At 36.4% G+C, this 20,213-nt stretch overlaps 1 protein-coding gene across 3 annotated transcripts in view; it reads left to right on the plus strand.

The window, feature by feature from the left end:
• The window catches only part of GAS2 (growth arrest specific 2), a 115,619-nt gene that overhangs the window by 17,285 nt on the left and 78,121 nt on the right, over positions 1-20,213 (plus strand). For all 3 annotated transcript variants that reach the window (XM_045825449.1, XM_045825448.1, XM_045825447.1), the window contains one exon: positions 1,151-1,272. In XM_045825449.1, the coding sequence (XP_045681405.1) occupies positions 1,151-1,272 (122 nt within the window). The remainder of the gene's footprint in view (positions 1-1,150; positions 1,273-20,213) is intronic.

Here is a 20,213-nt window from a genome sequence, read left to right on the forward strand (position 1 = left end):
GAATTACAGAACCAAGAGCAGAAGAGAGCTTTGGGGGGGCTGAGTTTGGGGGAGCATGTAAGTAGTGGTTTTATAGGGGCTGGTGGAATGGGGCCATCAGGAGTGACAGTTAAAAGGTACAGGGTTTCTTAGGGTGTTATAAAATTGTTCAAAAGTTGGTTGTGGTGTTGAATGCACAACTCTGGGGCTACAATGTACTAAAAGCCATTGAATTTTTCACTTTGAATGAATGAATTGTAAGGTATGTGAATTATATCACAATAAAGCTGTTATAAAATAGAAAAAGAAGAAAGAAAATATGCTGTGGGAGCACATGAGAAAGAAGAAAAATAACGCTTAAGCAGTTAAATGTCAGGGATGAACAATTGTGGATCTTGTTCATAAGAGCAGCAGAGGAAGCTGTGAGTGGTTGTGAGGGGAGAGAAAAAAGCAGAGGTCTGAATCTGATTATTCCACAGTTCAAGGACCACAGCAGGAAGGGGATGGCTAGAGAGGGAGTGTTCTCTTACAGAGCATTTATCAATGGCATTGAGTTTACCTCTATTATCTTAATCAGGAAAACACATTCAATGGAATTTGGACATGTGGCTGTAAGCACTGGCCATGCTATTAAACTCACTGGTGATGGTTGATTTTTCATATACTGTGGCTCTATTTCAAATTAAGGAACAGAGGGATGGTGTTCTTCTTACCAAAGACACAGACATACACACAGTACCAGTTCTGCTTCATGCTCTTGGCTTGCAGGCTGAAGTAGTCGAATGGGTCCCTGAGGATGAGAACTGAACAAACCTCAGACACTGAATTGTGCAATCATGGGTGAAGCTGGTTCTTTGAGTTTCACTGACTGCTCGATTACTGCATGGTGGGACTCTTTCACCCAGATCCCTTTGTCACTTTTAATGTGAAATAGAACATTGATGCAGTTGAAACTTCATTATTAAATATATAATGTTGAGATTCTTGCTACCCACGGAAAGCATAAAATTCCAAAGAAACAATTCTTTCTGGCAAGTTCCTGTCCCAGACATGCAACTCATCTGGAGTAGAAGTTTTCATGGTAAAAACTATGTCGACTGTGTTAACATGAATGTCACATTTGTGTTGGGGAATGGTTATGCTTTTCTAATGCTTCTTTTTGTTATTTCAGGGAAGGAGATTACAGCAGAAACGTTTATGGAGAAACTGGACAATGGTGCCTTGCTCTGTCAACTTGCAGAAACTGTTCAGGAGAAATTCAAAGAGAGCATGGATGCTAATAAGCCCACCAAGGTAAAAGATCTGTGGGCAGAGTAACTGCTGGGAGGTGGATTACACTCGTGGCTGCTTATGAACTGAATTTAACTTCAGGATTTTATTGAGGATGAATGTATTACTGTCTCTATTAACAACAATGAGGGTGCTTTTTAATTAGGTAACACGTTATTTATCCTCTAATTATATAAATTACATAATCTTTTTGGTAAGTCGGATTACATAAAAGCTTATAGGAATTGATGGTATTAATACAAAACAGTTGCTGTGTATAAACTGGCTGATTCTGATGTACTGATTAAAAATTTAGCAGAGAAAATAATATATGTCATCAGGTAATGAAAAAAATCTAGCCAAGAGAGATTTACTGAATAGGTATTTGTTTCCAAGTAGATCATTATGGCAGAATATTGGAACAAAATGTCTGGAGTGTGTAATTTTTTGTTTGTTTCAGTAGGCAGTAGTGTTGAATAATGTGACATGGGAAAAATTATTTTCTTTAAGAGAGTTCAGGTTTCTTTTCTGCACATTAGTTCTAATATTTATTTCTGTTTATTGTAAAAACATAATAAAAGTATGGTGTTTGATATATTTTTAAGAAAAATAGATAGACAATACTTTTCATAATTTTTAATAGAGAAGGTGAAAAGGTAATAAAAAATAAGGTTAAAATAATGTTGAAGTCAGCTTAAAATAAAAGTAAAACACAACTGTTAAACTTTCTGCAGCTCTGGCAAACAGACTAAAACTGATTATTTATGTATACTTTCTTTACAGTTACTGAACTGACATCCAAACAGAAGATTAAACTTCCTAAAACATTGCATTTTTTATAGCAGTGTACTTAGTTTATGGATAATATTTTATATTACTTTGTAAAGCACTATGTAATATAAAAGCCCCTTCATTTTTAAATCTTAAAAGCAGCTCTGTGAAAGTACTAATTAAAATTTAGTGGCTCCAAAATTTGCTACACACTGGACTCACCTGAGTGTTTTCAAATCTACTGATCCGTGGCTAGGGAGCAACCTGGGATGTCTGAAAAGCTCCTCAGGTGACTCTGTTGTTCAGCAAAGTTTGGGACCCACTGCATTCGTCGTGGTTCCTCCACTGGTTAGATGCAGGCTAAGTGATCTGCACAAGATCAATAATAGATCCACCAAAGCCCAGGTAGGTAGCTTTACATTGAGTATTTCCCATAGAAAAAAATAAGGCTTTTGAACAGAGTAGAAGTAACCTCAGGTTACAATATTAAATCTCTGTGTGTGTAATTATTTTTCTCCTTGGCATTTTGAAATTTAGGGACCGTAGTGGTGAAAATAGATGAGCTGGTCAATACCTTCTCTGAATTCATGAAATGTTGTGTGTAGGGAGATGTTAAAACAGAATTTTTAAAAAAATCAACAACAGACTTGATCCCATCTGAATTCACATCACAGGAAGCCCTTAGTTATTTTCTTTTAGAAGGTTAAATCTCATGTTCTTGTTCTAATAGGAATAATTTTAGTTTTTTGATTGCTGGTTAATTTAGGGAGTTTACAGCTGTGTAAACACATTTCAGTGAGTAAATTATGCTTAGTATATGTGAAGTATGTCTGTGTTAAGAATGATTTAAGCCTTCTTTAATATTTGAAAGAAAAATTTGTATTTAATACAAATGTGAGATAGCTAAGATATTTAACATTTTAGTTATAAATTCATGACTGTTATATTCTATTCTAGCTTGATAAAGCACCCTAAATAAGAAAAATTATATTCTATGATTTTTTTCTTTCCAGGCATCAATAGATCAATAAAAAATATATAGCCTGTGTTTGTTAGCTATAAGTATTAATCTTAGCTTTTGAATTTTCTTCCTTTGCATGGAAACATTGTATTGATACCACAGAATTAAGCAGTAATGGAGCAGAAGCATTTAAGTTAGTGTGCAGCAATTTAATTTTAATACATTTAAACTATTTTGTATATCATAATATGATCAATTCACTAGCATTACAAATGTTAATATTCTTGGGGCTGAGGATCATTAAAGGCAAAAATCTAAACAAAACTAATCTTTCTGATATCCTGTCAGGATGAGAAAACAAATGAGAAGTCCAATGTTAGGTTTTATGCCTTATGACTCTTAATTACCTGACTCAGAGTTGGCATCTCCCATCAAGACAGAACAGTTGTTACACTGCTATGTGAACTTCCACTTCCTGGTCTACAGAGAGTTCAAATGTATGAATGCCTTCATATCGTGTATTTACTCTGTTCTTTTTCTACCAGTCATAACTTGATATTTGTGCAAGATCCTCTCAACCACTAAGGTGTCGACATGCTGCAAGATACCGCTCCCTTTTTCTCCTAACGTTCCTTTCTGCTTGTCTTGTTTATCTCGAGAGACTCTGCCCCAGACATCAGAGTTTCTCTGGGTTCAGAGCTTCCTTTGACTTCAAAGAGCCCTGGGTAGTTAGATCAGGTTTGAAGCACATGAAGGGGAAAGGGGAAAAAAATAGTTCTGTTACCTAGTAGAATGCCACATTATGCTCCAAGGAAGGAACTGGACATTCACCATCTAAATGTAGAATCCGGCCCTTGTTTGGCTGAAAGAACATCCTAGTGAGATAGAATGCCTGTAGTGCTTTTGCCGGTTGAGAATACCTTGTTCTCTGACCTGTCAGATAACAGTACCTCAGGATGCTGTACCAACCAGGAATTAAATTAAAGACATAAAGATTAGTTTTTCCCTTCAAAAATCAATAGCATGTTTGTTCTGAGAACACCTTGTCAAAATTGAATTCAGAGGAATCTAGAAATTTGTGTTTATTGCTGATACCTCTGACAGATTAAAAAAGTATGGTAAAGTGATAAAAAATTTTCTTAATGATCTCAGCTGCAATTAATTTAGAGTTATCCATCTCTGACTATACAATAAAATAATTGTGTATTTCTCAAGAAATTCATGTTTTTGAGATGCAAATATAATGCTAGGATTAAATCAACAGAATGAACTAGGATAAGATGGAGGGAATATAGGTGTAATTATGTGGAAATAAATGATCTTTTTTGATGAGTTATTTTGCTGCCTGGAACTTAGGGAAAAAACAAAAAAGAGAGAGAAGTTCACAATAAAGTTCAACTCCTCTGGATTTAAAATAAACAAGTATAAATATCTTTCAGTTTTAAATATATTAAATTATTTTCCAGTGTAAAATTAAATTCCCTTGTCACCATTTTCTAATTCCCCTGACTATCTGGACAATTTTTCATCTCTAGATCAGAGATAAGGAAATGTCTAGCTTAATGTTTTTCTCATTGGGAGTGTTCTATACCATCTCTTTTTTTTTTAAAAAAAAAGCATGATTTATTTCTTGATTTTAGAGACAGAGGAAGGAAGAGAGGACCGGAAGGAGGGAGGAACAGAGAGAGAGAAAGAAACACTGGAGAGCAAGTGAGAGAGACATTGCTCTGTTGTTCCACTTATTTATGCACTCATTGGTTGATTCTTGTATATACCCTCACCAGGGATTGAACCCACAACCTTGGTGTATTTGGACGATGCTCTAACCAACTGAGCTACCTGGCCAGGGAATTCTACCATCTCAAAGAGATATGCCTAACTGAACTCAGTGCTATAGTAATAAATGTTAGTGCATCATGTCGAATAATATAGGAAAAGAAGCTTGACTTTTTTTCCTACCCATAGTCAATTAGTAATATGGGACTTGATATGAGCTAAGTAAACAGGCTAAGATAGAAAAAGAGCACTGTGAAAAAGTAAGTATAACAGAGAGGGCATAATGCACTTACTGAATTTACCTGGATCTTCAGACCTAACAACTAATCTACATTCATCCCTTCTACTCGACGACAATGTATTGCTGGACACAACTAAAAATATGGGCAAATTAATTATTTAGCATTTAGTTCATGATAAACAACAGCTCCAGTTTCATGGTCATGGTATCCCAAGATGGAGATTCAGCCTCCCTCAAACAACAACAGCAAGTGAGGAAGATCTTCATGATGTCCTTTACAAAGAAGGCAGTGTTCCTACATAGCTCCTACTCAACCACTCAAATGGAGTTTCTGGCCCAGAAACTCCATTTAGTTGACAAAAGCCCCATCCTGGATTCTCATGGGATTCTTCTACCCTCTGGAATGCATGTATGTTATGGACCCATCTAGTTTGTCTACTGTTCCTGCTCTTCAATATCAAATCAGCAAAATACTATGGTACTGAAGAATTTAGTGTCTTCTGGGATGTTGAAATGCCCATTGTCTCTATGACTTATGTCACAGAGCAGGAGGTGACATGTAAGACAGTAAGAGAGCTCTGTTATTTTTGTCAAGTACATGCAAATTGCTTCTTGAGTTTTCTCTTGAAGAACATTAAGAAAATTGCATTTTCCAGATGGATGGATGCAAGTACCAAAATTTGTACTAATATATTGTATTTTGTCATGTATAATATATATGTTTTTGCCCAAATTTCTGAGGGAAAAATAAGGATACCTATTATACATGGGTAGTACTAATTCCACACCTATAGTCATATTTTTCATTCTTTTATGTATACTTATGCATTAAAAGCGTAACTCCAGAAAGCATAATGATATCTGTATGCAAAATCTGGAACATGATAATTGGTTTGGTTTTTAAATATAAATAAATAAATATTTGAGTTAAAAAATTAAAACAAAATATTTTTTCCTGAAAGTTTGGGCCAAAAACACGGGTGTGCATTATACATGGTAAAAAATGGTACCACAGTGACAAGACCTCTCCTGGAATAGCAACTTTGATGAAGCCGTCACTTCATTTTAATTTTTTGCTGTTCTCCACATCCCATCCATCTTTTCTATTGGCTTAAGTTGAGCAGAGAGGTGATGGAAATTAACTTCCTTGCAATGTTTGGATCATTGATAGTAGCATGAATCTATGATTTTTCAAAGTTCTAGTGCTTTATTTTGTCCTTCTGCCAAATAAAATGTTATTCCATATGTCAAGCAATAAAAATTCTGACAGTTGCTGTTCTCATATCCATGACAATTAGTCACTCAGAAAAAAATATAAAAATAACGTCTGATGGGTTCAAAGGCAGAGTAGTCATAGTGTGAGGTGGACCTAGGTGAAAAGTCCATCCATCACCTCATCCCCACAAAGCATTTTTCTCTCACTAATGCATCGTGCTCAGTTCTGGTCCTTTTGAGGCTAGTGGGAAGCTACACAATAAAGACTCGAGATTGTGACTCTCTTCATTTAGTGGGTCCTGAGTCTACCGACCGGCTCTGGTCTGGGAACTGAGCTGTCAGAAAGAATCTCTTATTTTGTTGTTGCTGTTTTTGTTACACAAGTCAAGAACTTAGGGAGTTGCCTTTCATATACACGCAGAGGCCCTGTGATTAATAAATCAGTCAGAGCTCCTGTGGGACAGACATTCTAGGAGACTTGATCAGTCTGCTTTGTGCTCCCCCGACCACATCCATCTTGCCTGTGGAAGTTAAGTGCCACCATGTATTTCTGCCACCCGGAGAATCTCTATTCTCATTCCCATGAGCGAGCTTCTGTCACCAGCATTCTCGGTCTGGAGAGAAAAGTCACATTAAAAAGTTCTGGAACTTTCCTTACCAACCTGTTCTTCACATTTAAGTGAAAAATAGAGCCCCTTTAAGCCCCACTGTGTGACACAGTCAGAAAGGTGCTTATATGAGATGTACATTATAAATTGCATGCAGTATGTCTTCTCTGAGTTCTAAATTCCTCTCTCTCTATTGTACCACATGACTTCTGGCCTTTTAGTGTCATGTAGCATGGGCTAGCATCACACATACGTTTGCGTTAGCAAATCCACCAGACTTTGCACGAGCACCTGTGGCTGTCCACGCTAGCACACTGAATTTCGGTGCATTTAGAGTACATCAGTTCTGCCAAATCTAAAACTACATGCTGTTCTTTCCAGACTAACAACCTCAAAGTCTATTGCATAAACAGAAAACTCCCCCGCCATAGTATGCTTCATAGCACTCAAATATTTAAATGTGTGTTGAGGCTGGAATTCCTGTTTGGCCAGGAGTCCTGCAGTGAGATGTCTCTAAATTCCTGACCCAGGCTGCTGTATTTGGGTGCCTGGGAGAGGCTGTCAGGTGTGGCTATGGCTAGCTGATGTTTTCAGGACAGCAATGGTTTCAGGAGTGTCCAGGTTAACTGATACCCTTTTCTTAGCCGGGTCCAGGAGAATAATACCAGGGATGGGCGAATCCACCCCGTCCCTTCCCTACTTCCTGAGGAAGGGCTTGCTGTTTCACCTCCCAGTTTACCTGTCCTCTTCATGTCTCTGTCCCTCCTCTAAGATGAGAATTTTAGCTCTTTCCTGTTTGAAAACAGCAAAAGCTCAGGGGACATCAGTGAAGAAAGGAAAGAAACCAGTACCAAATGCAAATTATATTATTTGAATTCCTTATACCACAGCTATTCTGTGGAAAATTCTTCCATACTCAAAGGCTCACATATGAAAAAAACTTGACAGATTTCTCCAAATTTGACAATAGAACTTTTTTAAATTGCAAAATTTATAAAAATGTCAAAAAGATTTGTTCTGAGTCATCATGCTAAAATAAAAATTGTGTTATTCTCCCTGTGAAAATATTTCTAAGTCATTGTTTATTATGAGGCAATCAAAAAGTATAAAGACAAAATCTATAAGGAAAACCAAAATAGGGTCCTGTCAGGCAGTTAATTAAGAAAAATATTGTGTTATTTTTCTATACTTTATGCTGGTTCTAGTGTTTATCATCTTTTAAAAGTTATCCATTTGTTTTGCCTTCTGTTGTTATCCTAAATAAGTGTCTAAATTTATATTCATAATCCTGTATTCTTTTTCATAAAAGGACCCTCAAATTGTATGAGCTTAAAACTCCCCAGAAATAGTTTATTCTTTAACCCCCGCATGAAACACTGGCTGCTAGTTTTCCATCCCACACTTTTTTCCCTTTTCAGCCTGGACAACAATTCTAAATAGTCAGTATTTTTCTGAGGGCTGATGCCTGAATGTAAGTCTCTGGTACTAAAATAACATCAAAGGCCTTAGAGGGCCTAGGATTTATATACTTCCTAAAGGTTATAAAGCATGGGTACAATGGCAGTCACTTCAGAGTACCATTGTCAGAAACCATTATTTTAAACACTATTTAGAAAGCACAGCTAAACAGAAATGGTTAATAGTGTAGACTCAGCAGCCAGACATCCTAGTCTGAATCTTGACTCCATTTATTACCTTGGAAAAATTACTTAACTTTTGTGCGCCTTAATTTCTTCATTTGCAACATGTAAATAGTAATAGTACCTACATTATCAAGATGTTATGAAGACTAAATAAATTGATATACATAAGCACTGAGTAGTACCTGCAGCACATGGGTTCCCATTCACATTAAGCTATTAAATTGATTTTATATTCATCTCAACATTCAAATTTTAGCAAGAGAGAATCTGATTAGTGTGATAAATAGCCAACTCTGACCAGACTATGGCCTCACCTTGGTTGACATTTGCTCAGACTAGAAAAAAATGAGAGAGGGTTTATTTTCCAAAGGAAGGGAAAAAGGATCCTGGAAGAGGAGAGATGTCTTTTATGATCCCGTCCATAGTTACGGTTCCCTCATCCGTCAGAGCACCTGCACCATACTGTAATACTAGGCTGATTACTTGTCTTTATCCCTTTACTGGACTGTAAGATACTTGAGGACATAGTTTATGCTTTCATTCATATATAGGTCTGTCAATAGGTGAGTTAATGAATGGATGGCCCAATGTAGCCACATACTTGTAGATCCAAGATGTTGTTACCGGTGGGTTTTAGCAATCTTTAGTTTTTAATCCTGAAGACTTTTATTCTCACCACGTTTGAAATTCTTCTCTTTTCTGGTTTTGCTTCACTCAGAAGTCTTTGGTGGTCAAAATAACAAAGAACAAAGTTAACTGTTTTTTAGTGTTTTTTTTTTTTAAATTTTACTTATTTATTTTTAGAAGGGAGGGAGAAAGAGAGGGAGAAAAACATCCATGTGTGGTTGCCTCTCACACACCCCCCACTGGGGACCTGGCCTGCAACCCAGGGAATCGAACCAGTGACCCTTTGATTTGCAGCCTGTGCTCAATCCACCAAGCTACACTAGCCAGGGCACAAAGTTGACTTTTAAGTAGTGGAGAAAGCAGAGGATTGGAGAATTTTAGGGGTGTTGAGAAAAAGAAAAATCTGAGGATATCAAAAGTGCTGATAAGAGTGTGGCAGATGTAACCAGCCCTGGTGGTCTACTTAGTGAGAGAAGTCTGGGGGAGGTTGACCATTTAATTGATTATAGATATTATTATATAGTCATGTGATGTATTATTACTTGAGTTCAGAGCATTATCTAAAGATAAAAATAATGGCAACATGAGCATATTAATATCCAAATGTTTTATTCAACTTGAGGATTATTTTTAAGGCCTATTTATAGTTTTTCCTGTGGTCCCATTAAAATAAGAATCAGATGAATAACTGTGGTTTTATAACTTTGTTCACCATCGAGAATTAGGAAAAAAAAATAATTGCAGGGAGTTTTTATAACAAATTCTCAAGTGGTATCTTTGACCTGAAGTGAGGTACTGTTTCAGTAATTAAGAGTTGTATCTTTCAATTACTGAAGGAGCCATAAAAATGAATCACTGTGAGTTATTTTTGCATCTTTTTCTCAATAACTACTTCTTTTGTCCAATAAAAATAGTTGGTGAGAGCAATGGGACTATAAGAACTATTGTTTCTTCTCAGAGCCCCTAATTAGCCATCTACCAAGACACTATTTAATAACCAAGGTAAAAATACACTGTAAAAGTGCAGGAGGGAATCAGAGCACTTCAGTGCTTAAGGAACAATGAGCAATAAATGCTACGATTGGCTTTCCAGAAATGTGTTATTAGATTAAACAATGGATACCTCAAAGAGGAGATGAAAGTGGCCATGGAGTACAGTAAGTTCATCATTTTATTGCTGTGATGCTGATGTGCATGTGTGTTGGTCGTGAGAAAGGGTGTGACAAAAACTTAAAGAGTCTACTCAAGACATTTACTCTTTATGGTGGAGAAATAGGATGTCTGTGTTAATACATAGATTTTGAAATCCAGCTTATAAAGTGATTTGAAAACATTAATTTCCAGCAGTCTCAGATTAAAGAAGAGAAAGGCAGTGCTTTATTGTGTGGCTGACTTTGGAATAGAACTTAAAACGTGACGTATACCCTGAAATGTTTTTATGCATGTAATTTTATTAAAATTTTATTTGTAGTATATTTCATCTCCTTCCTTAATCAAGAGTTATGTCAAGGAAAAATAATAGATGCTTTATAAAATATATTGTACACAGCAGTTCCCAGTAGGTTTATATTCTTTTTTTAAAAAGATTTTATTTACTTTTACAGAGAGGGGAAAGGAAGGGAAGGGAAAGAGAAAGAGAGGGAGAGAAACATCAATGTGTGGTAGCCTCTCACACACCCCATACTGGGGAGCTGGCCTTTAACCCAGGCATGTGCCCTGACTGGGAATCAAACTGGCAACCCTTTGGTTCGCAGGCCCACACTCAATCCACTGAGCTACACCAGCTGGGGCAGTTTATATTCTTTATATATGGGCCTGTTGCACTGGTTTTAAGTATATTTTAACTTCCTTCTGGAAATTACCATACCAATGTCCATGGGTCTTTCTTTCTTTTCTTTTCTTTTTTTGTTGTTTAAGCCAACCCTTTTAAATAACCCATACCAAACTGTTATTTTCTCAAATTCTAATGTCATACTGGAGTTTATTTCTAATAAACTCTTTTAGCTGAGATGTGAGAGGGTGTTTCTAGTCCTATCCAATGCTCTGCTAGGAATCTGCACATTCCAGAGCGAGGGGGGAGAGGCAGACCAGGTGGTGACATTTGGAAATTTGCCAAGTTTCAGAGATTACAAGTTTATGTGAATCTGCTGATAAAAGACCCTCCTTCAAAACTGTTCAGAAGTTCTTTGCTTTTAAAATCTCAAACTAGAAGTTAGTGTTTGGTGCAGTAAATAACAGTTCCATTCAAGGCACACGCAGCATAAGATTAAAACTAAAACCTGTTGAATTGAACTCTCAGAAAGCTTGAAAATAAATTAAAACAAATTCTGAATTAGAAGGAGGTACAGACACACACACACATTTTTTCATATACATAATTTCTCAGAACCAGCAGAATGTTGCCCCCTAGCATAAAAGCAAACCTGATCAAATTTTTCCATGACGACATCATCTCTTCCACATATAAGCTCACATCCTGCATTTAACTGCGCACAGGCACATGGGCAGGACGAGACTGTAAAAGGAGCGTGACTGGGGAACTGTTTCATGATATTCGATAGCACGAATTGTGGGCACTGCTGTTCCAGAGCACTGTGGATATAGAATACTGTGTCACGAAAAGTCACTCTCACCATATGGAAAATAGAAAATTAATTATTTTAAAATGAGCTGTTACTAAATGCTTTGGAGATATTGAGGTCACTTGAATAAATCAATAATGAATATACATGCCATTTCTTAAAGGGGAACATTTACAGATTTTATAACAAGAGCCTTGTTTTCAGGGACGGAGTGTTAGAGGAAAAGAGTTCCTTCTGACATTAAAAATGTCTGAGAATTGCTAGATGATTTAAAATGTAAGTACTCAACCTATTTATGTGTGTGTGGTCCAAGGGATGTGGTACTGGTACATTGCAGAGTAGTGGCATAATGGTTTTTAGATGAGGTAATTCAGGTTACAGTCCACAGAACTCTTCAACTGTATCTTAAGACTTCAGAGGCTGACTACATGAATACCTTCTATTGTTTTACTTAGCAGTTTGAACATGCATTTCATATCATGCATGAAGCTGTCTAGTATGTGTGTTGTGTTTATGCCACTTCCAGTCATGTCTAATTTCACACCAGCTTAGACTGCTTGTCTAATGGGTGCCTTGCTGGCATCCCTGCTCTGTATAGGAAATAAACAATGTAGCAATTTGTGTATCGTGAAGCCAAAATTTTAAAAAATCACACACACAACTTACCTCAATCAAAATTGTTAAAAACAATTAATCTTTGAAGTAAACAAAAGAGATAGGAATCTTAAAGTGGGAATGAACCAACTAAATTCTAAATAAACTCTGAAAATCTCTTGTGAGTCTGTTTTGTTCTAGGTGGTATGGAGAAGGATAGACTCTTCCCTCTAGGTCAGGAATGCCGGTTTTCCTACCATGGCTTCAGGAGCTGGTGTGGCTCTGGGACACAGCCATGGGGCTAGGTCAGCAGGCGGGAGCCAAGCTAGTTCACACCATGGAAGCCGTTGTATAAGGAGCTTTGTCTTTGTCCTGAAAGCCCTGGAGAACGATATTTGCCTTTTGAAAAGTCTGTTATGAGTAGCGTGTGGAGAACCAACACAAATGCACAGCATGATGAAAAGATTAGAAGATGGGACACATTGTCAGTCAGTCGACGGGCACTTAGGATGTCAGAGTGCCCCAAGTATGCAGTGCAGTGAAGTTACTGAAAAGCGGGGGACAGTCTTGGCTCAAAAAATGTTTAGAAATCTGTAAGCCACTAAAATAAATTGGCTTTCCTGGAATCCACCTATAAAGCAACTTTTAGACTTCTGAAAATGCTTCTCCTTGTTGCATACATTCATTACAAGTGGGTAACCATAAAAGCAGATTAGACTAAAATGTTAGAATCAGTGATTCTGTGAACTCAAAATTTGCTGTTAATAATTATAAATGATTATATCTTTAAATGTACAAAATGTTGGAAAGGAAAAATTCAAGATATTTATTTTTAGAGAAAGGGGAAGGGAGGAAGAGAGAGGGGGGAGAAACATTGATGAGAGAGAGAAATACAGGACAGTTGCCTCTCCTATGTGCCCCAACTAGGGATGGAACCACAACCCAGGCATCTGCCCTGAACAGGAATTGCACCAGTGAGCTTTTGGTTTGTGGGATGATCCCCAAACAACTGAACCACACCAGTCAGGGCTCAAGATCCATTTTAAAAACAGTTTTCCTGCCTATTTTCTTAAGGTAGGCCCTCAACTGTAGAAGGGACACAGGGAAAACTGATGTACATTCTCAAAAAATCTTTAAAATTATCATACACTTGTTTTTGTTTCCTATAATTAATTAATAATTATCTATTAGTTTTAATTTTGTTGAGAATCTGAGGGACTGTCAGCCCTAGCATCCAACAGCCGTTCTTCTGAGAATCTTTCATATTCAGAGAAGATTCTCTTCCTCCCATTCAGACCTCACTCTTCCAGTCTTGCTACTCTAGCTGTGATTGAGAGGTGTTCTAAGGTGAAAAGGGACAAAGAAAAAGAATTCACTGTTGGGTTGTTTTTTTTTTTTTTCGCTTCTGTAGAATTATCTATTTTTTATTTATTCCCTTAATCCACCTTTGACAAGAAATGACACAGGTATTTTTCCAAAGGACACACATAATTTGGTTACTTCATAGTTTAAAATGTTAGAAATTTTTCTACCCCCACCCCGTAATGAACACTGCAGTTGTAAGTTGCTAGACCACATGCATCTGCCTGTAGATCCAGTTGTTCAAAATTAGGAAATGTTCACATTAAAATATCCAGATTTCCAAATTCTTCTGAAAATTTGGAGATCAAACAACCTTAGGGCTGCATCTCTTTGTGGTAACTCTGATTAGAAGTAAAAAAAATTGGCTGTCAATCATGGACACTAAAGAACTCTTCAGTTTTCCCCAGTATCCACTGTTCTGTAGAGTCCTCTGAAGCCAGCCACTTCATTGTGTTATTTAATTGGCCTGGCCTCTGCTGGGCCTTTGAGATTACAATATTAATAATTCTTGTTAGGCATAAAGTACCTTTTGGGATCCTGGCCCAGTTGACTTTTCTGGACTCCTTTTCTCCTCTATGTGTGTTCTGTCCTCATCCATAACAGGCATGCTTGTTCAAGCCTCTGCCAGATGTTTCACGTTATGTGCTACGCTGCTTTTCTCCCTTGCACACACACTCTGTCTCCCTCCCTCCCTCCCTCTCTCTCTCCCCCTCCCTCCCCCTCCCTCTCTCTCTCTCTCCCTTCCTCTCTCTCTCTCTTTCTCCTGCCTTCCTTTCCCCTTTCTTTTCAGCCTGCTGAGCACTTGAGATCATTTTATTTTGTAAACTGCTTTTCCTTTGTCAGGCTTTTCTATAATGATGCCTGATCAATCTCTCCCCAAAGTTAAGCACATACTCTCAAATTTCCCAAAGAACTACATTTAAGCTTCTATTTAAATACTTAAACTTCTATTGTAATTCTTACCATATAACATCAGGATTTTTAAGTCTGTCCTCAAAGACACTGAAGGTCTTCAGAAATATACCTTGGCTTTATTTTTCTTACATTTCAGTCTCTGGTACCTAGTGTTAAAAGTGGTATAGAACTGTGCTTTAATAACAGTGGCTTAAGTTGAATCAGATTAAACTTCTACTAACATTTTTAAGCAGTTCCAATATTTAAGCGAATTTAAAGTGTGAGACTAGACTTTTGGAGTTTTGGAGAAGCCAATCTCTGTCAAGTCATATGTAAACAATTAGATGGGAGAACAGAAGCTTTTCATAGTAGCAGAGCATTTAGGTAATGAGTCCCATGTGGAATAAGTGTATATACAATTAGGCACATTGCATATAAAAATGGAAAGAATGCATTTGTTGAACTTCCCACATTTTCTTCTTGATGAGGGCTTTGATGCTTCTTAAACAATTATCAGTGACATAATTAATTTTTCATAGACTTTAACTTTTAGAGCAGTTTTAGAGTCATAGCAAAATTGAGCAGAAAGGGCCCAAATGTTACGTGTGTTACAACCAGTGAGCCTACACTGACAAATCCTTGTCGCCCAAATTCGAAAGTTACATGAGGATTCACTCTTGTTGTATATTCTCTGGGTTTTGACAAATGCATAATGACATATATTTACCATTATAGTATCATTCAGAATAGTTTCATTGCCCTAAAAATCTCATGTGATAAATGAATCTCATGAACTTATTTATCCCCCCTCCTCCCAAACCCCTAAATCATTTTACTGTTCTTATAATTTTACCTTTTCCAGAATGTCATATAGTTGGAATCATGCAATACTTAGCCTTTCAGATAGGCTTCTTTCACTTAGTAACATATATTTAAGGTTGCACTATGTTTTCTATGACATATTAGCTCATTTCTTTTTAGTGCTGAATAATATTCCATTGTCTGGATATACCACAGTTTATTTATCCATTCATCTACAGAAGGACATCTTAGTTGCTTTCAAATTTAGACAATTATGAATAAAGCTGCTATAAATATATATGTGTAGGTTTTTATGTGGATATAAGTTTTCAACTCATTTATATCTTAACTTTTTATTGTCCACTTCCTCTTTTAAGCCTGAAATTTGAGTAGTAGGTTTGACCACCATTTCCAACATCACTTTATGTTATGCCAGAGGTAATATCAGGTAATTCAAAATACTTAAATTATTTTCTATATTTGTGTGATTTTCTTTATTTAAGTGATTTTCCTTCATTTTATAGGGTATACCAGAATTCTTCTATGAGAAACCTTTTTTCCATATTTCTTTATTTATGTGAATATTCTTACAGCATTACAGCATAAAGATTGCACCAAATTCTGCTATAAGCCCTGTCCTCTATAAAGTGAAATATATTGTGGAAAAAGAGATAGAGTTTTTCATCTACTTTTATAAGTTCTTCTGGCTGGTCTAAAAATTCAATTGACATGAGGCAGATTAGCAGGAGAAAAGAACCAAACTTGCTTTCTATTTATGTACAGGAGTTTTGTAAGTGTATGGAATCCGAGGACAAATTAGGCAGTTGAGGCTTAGACAGCACTTTGAGCTATGGAGAAAATGGTATATGTGCTTTGGGGCTTCAGAGGGCAGGAAGGTAGTTCACAGGGAGATGGAAAAGGCAGTGTTTGGTAAATGTTTGCTGAGCCATCTTTAACAATGGAAACAGAGAGGACTGTCATCCAATGGGCCTTGCTGGGTACCTCCCTGTCTATCACACCTGGTTCATTTTAAACCATAATTGTCTATGATGATTGCTGATAGCTGCCTTCTTGGAACAGGTCCTCTATCTGAATTCTTTTTGGCAGTAGAGGGGAAGGTCAATGACTTTTCCTGAGTGTTTTGCTTCTTAACAATAACCAGCTTAAAATAGCCCATTTCCCCAAAGTCATACTTTGGGTTGGCAAATTCTGTTTCCTCTCAATATATTAGAGAAAGAAAGGGGTGGAAAGGTCCATTTTGAATTCAATCCTAGTGAGACAAATTGCTTCTGTACTAAACTGTAGCTCCATTTGTCTGAGGCATGAGGTCCTAACTGCAGAGTCCCCAGCAGAAGTTGATGGTACCAGAAAGAATTTTCCCCCTACTTTTAATTTTAATAAGTTTGATCATAAAGAATATGTTTTCATCCTTTCTAAAGTCACTTAGCAGTTACATTTAAATATCTTGATGCTGTGAATGTTCAATGAAATAATTTTATTGAATTTTGTTCAATAAAACTAAAAGTAGTAAGGGGATGGAAACATTGATCCTCCCATGGAAAATGTGACTCTATTGACCGCGCATTTGAACAGTACATTCTGCATGCCCTCTGGAAAAGGAAATGTATTAGTTCTTGGCATTTTTCACATCTTTTTTTTATATCTTTTCTGTTTTATATCTGAAATAACTAAAAAAACAAGGGGAGTAGTTTGCATCAAACTTTTGCAAAGAACAGAATGTTTTAAACTACTAATCTTAAGTTTTCAGTTTACTGCATATAGAGAAGTAAATACACCATTGTCTTCTAGTTGGAGACAGATGGGAGAGAATATATAATTCTTTATTTTAACATTACCCAGACAAAAAAATGGGAACAAATCAAATGCTGATATATATTAAATTTCAGACATTGTTGAGTTCTCTGGAACAATTAGAATCATATGGGTATAAGAGACTAAATGATTTGATTTTAACTGCATGAGTTCATTATTTGCATGGAAAATTTGTAGATACTATTGGAAAATGTAACTACCTAGTGAATGGTATATGATTCATGCCTCCATTTTTTTTAGAATTAAAGAGGATAATCTATATGAAAGTAAGTGTTTCTGTGCCTGGAGTATAGTGGGCCTCCAGTGTTGATTCCTATTTTCCCCACCCTCCATATGGTTCAGAAGACAATGTCAGTAATGCCAATGTGTAAAGCACTATATTTGGCACTGTGGCTGTATAATGATAAATAAGATCCTGTTCTCTAGGAGTAGATTATTATAAGTGTTACAAATAGAATTAGTCACTCCTGCCCTTTTGAAGACATAATACCCATGATACAATAACTAAGACACACATGTTGAACTCTGCAGTATATAAGTATTCTTTGTAAATGACCAACATAGTTTGTATCTCAGAAACTATTGTATAAAGGGAAACTATTGGCATTTGAGGAGAGTTAAAGACCTGGGGATGATATTAGTTAGAGGAAATCTAGTGAAGTGGTCAAATATTGGACTCTTTTAACTTTCAAAAAGTGGCTTTATTTTCTTTATTATGAGTGTACTATCTAATATGATAGTCACAAGTCACAAGTCACATGTGTCTATAAATTGAATAAAATGAAATAAAGTTGAAAAATTAGTCTCCAGTCACACTCAGCACAGTTGAAGTGCTCAGTAGCCATATGCCAATATAATGGGTACTAGAGATCTAGAACATTCCCATTAGTAAAGAACGTTCTGTTGGAAAACTATTCCAAAGGTGAGATTCAAGTTTAACATGAAGTTAGAAATTGTTTGCCAATCTTTTTATGAGTTCTTATACCCATAAGAAAAAATGAAATGTTTGCAATAAAACATGAGAAAAGGAAATTATAGGCAATTTAGCATATTTTTACTTGAATTGATGACAACAATAATAAAAAAACCTTAGCTGAATAGTTCTACACTTCATTTATATTATTTAATCACACTCATATATGCATGGCCCATGGAATGCATTATTTTCTATGTTCGTTGAATAGAAGAGGAGACTAAGACACAGAAACATTAAATAATTTACCCAAAAGTGTCATTGCAAGAAGGTGATATAGCTGAGTTCGAACTCAGGTAATTGGACTCTAAAGCCCTAGCAGGTGCCTGAATGGTAATGGATTGAATTAAAAGCCTTTAGAATTTCTTTTAATTGCAACCTAACTTGATTGTTGCCTGAGGGAATGGAGAAGACATTTTTGGAATTCAAACCATTCTCTTGTATGTTATTCATCCAATCTGTAAATATTCCTGTTGAGACATGAAAGGATAAACTTCAGACTCGTGGTTTTAGAAGAGTTAATTGACTACTTGCACATGACCCCAATGGTTTACTAGCAGTTATTTCTCACTTGCTATCATAAATATTGAATTCCATGCCATGGAGGCTGGAGTACAGTGGCATGACCCTTGCTAGTGTGTGAGTGAGCCTCATGCTCTATCCAGTCTCAGTTCAGCTTGGCCGTTGTTCCCTGCTCATCATCCTGTATTCAGTAACTTTCAAAAACAGTTGGAAGGTGTTACTGACATTTTCCAGTTGAGTATTTCTTAATTTATGGGAAGCATTTTATGTATAATTATACTATGAATTTAATGAATTTTGAAGGCACTAGAAATACACCCCTTGAAAAGGTTAAAAAGCCTAACACAGTCTTTGTTTCTGCTATCGTGCAGATAAAGGTCTGGTTTGAAGGGTCCAGTCTAACCATCCATTCATGCACTCATCAGTCAGGTTTGGAGGACATGGTATATAACAGCCTTGTCTGTAAAAACCAATACAGTAAGTATTTAAAGATGGTATGTAATTAAATGCTGTAGGAGTTCTTTGGAGAACTGAGCAGTAAAGGAGAATCACTATGGAAGGTATATCAGATGAGCTATGTGTGGAGCTTCTCTGTTGAATCCCCACTTCTTTGGATCTGAAGGGTTCCTTTCTGTATCTGTGATCAGTTTTCAGCTACTCAAGTATATACTTCCATAATTACTCAAGGCAGGCACTTCTCTATTCTAAATCTCTTCTTCAAGATTTCCTTGGCAAGGTAAAAGTTGATTTTATTCATTATTTCAGTTTGTTTTTATTCTATTTATTAATATGAAAGAAGATTCAGAACTGGCTTCCTTCAGGATTTTCATGAGAACCAAAGGAAATTAACAATTTAAAAAAGTCATAGAACTGGAAGAGGTATAATTGTGAAGATTTTCGGAACTTCATAAATATTTTTGTATCAAATGTGTCAAAATATTTTTAAGTTCCAAAGGCACTGAGTGCAGGGATTATTGAATTTAATTCAAGTGAAATCAAACTTCTGCCCTAAGACTCTCAGTTATAAATGGCACGTCAATCTGGGGAGACCCTCACATTTGCCTTTTGGTTGGTGTGTAGCCAGGGAGAATGCTGAATCCTATAAACTATGTGCTGCTGCTCTCAGCCAATGAGCAGAGATTCTCCTCCTGGTTGTATGTGACGGCCTTTACAGGCGCTGTGGGTAAGGGTTCATTAGTCATTTGAACTAATGCAACTGACTTTTAGAAAATTTTACCAAGTAAAATACTTCATCTGGATGATGATTGGAAGCTTCCTTTCACACTGTTTATAGTTTCTACTCTTTAGCTGATGGAAGCACTAAATCTAACTGCTCCAGGACAGAAGCAAATACTCCATAAATCATTTAAATGCTAAATCGTTAGATTAGTGTTGCTGATGTGTTTCTCTGCACTGAGAATTTCCAGATTATGAAGTATCAATAGCCAGCTTTCATTTTATTTGTCCCAAAATAACTTCCATGTCTTTCAATATGAATGAATTTTAAATAAATACTTACATTCTGGTATACGATATGTAGATGACTTTGTAAGGACCACAGG

The sequence above is a fragment of the Phyllostomus hastatus genome, unplaced genomic scaffold (assembly GCF_019186645.2).
Source record: "Phyllostomus hastatus isolate PE091 unplaced genomic scaffold, TTU_PhHast_1.1 phas_scaffold_585, whole genome shotgun sequence".
NCBI classification, from domain to species: Eukaryota; Metazoa; Chordata; class Mammalia; order Chiroptera; family Phyllostomidae; genus Phyllostomus; species Phyllostomus hastatus.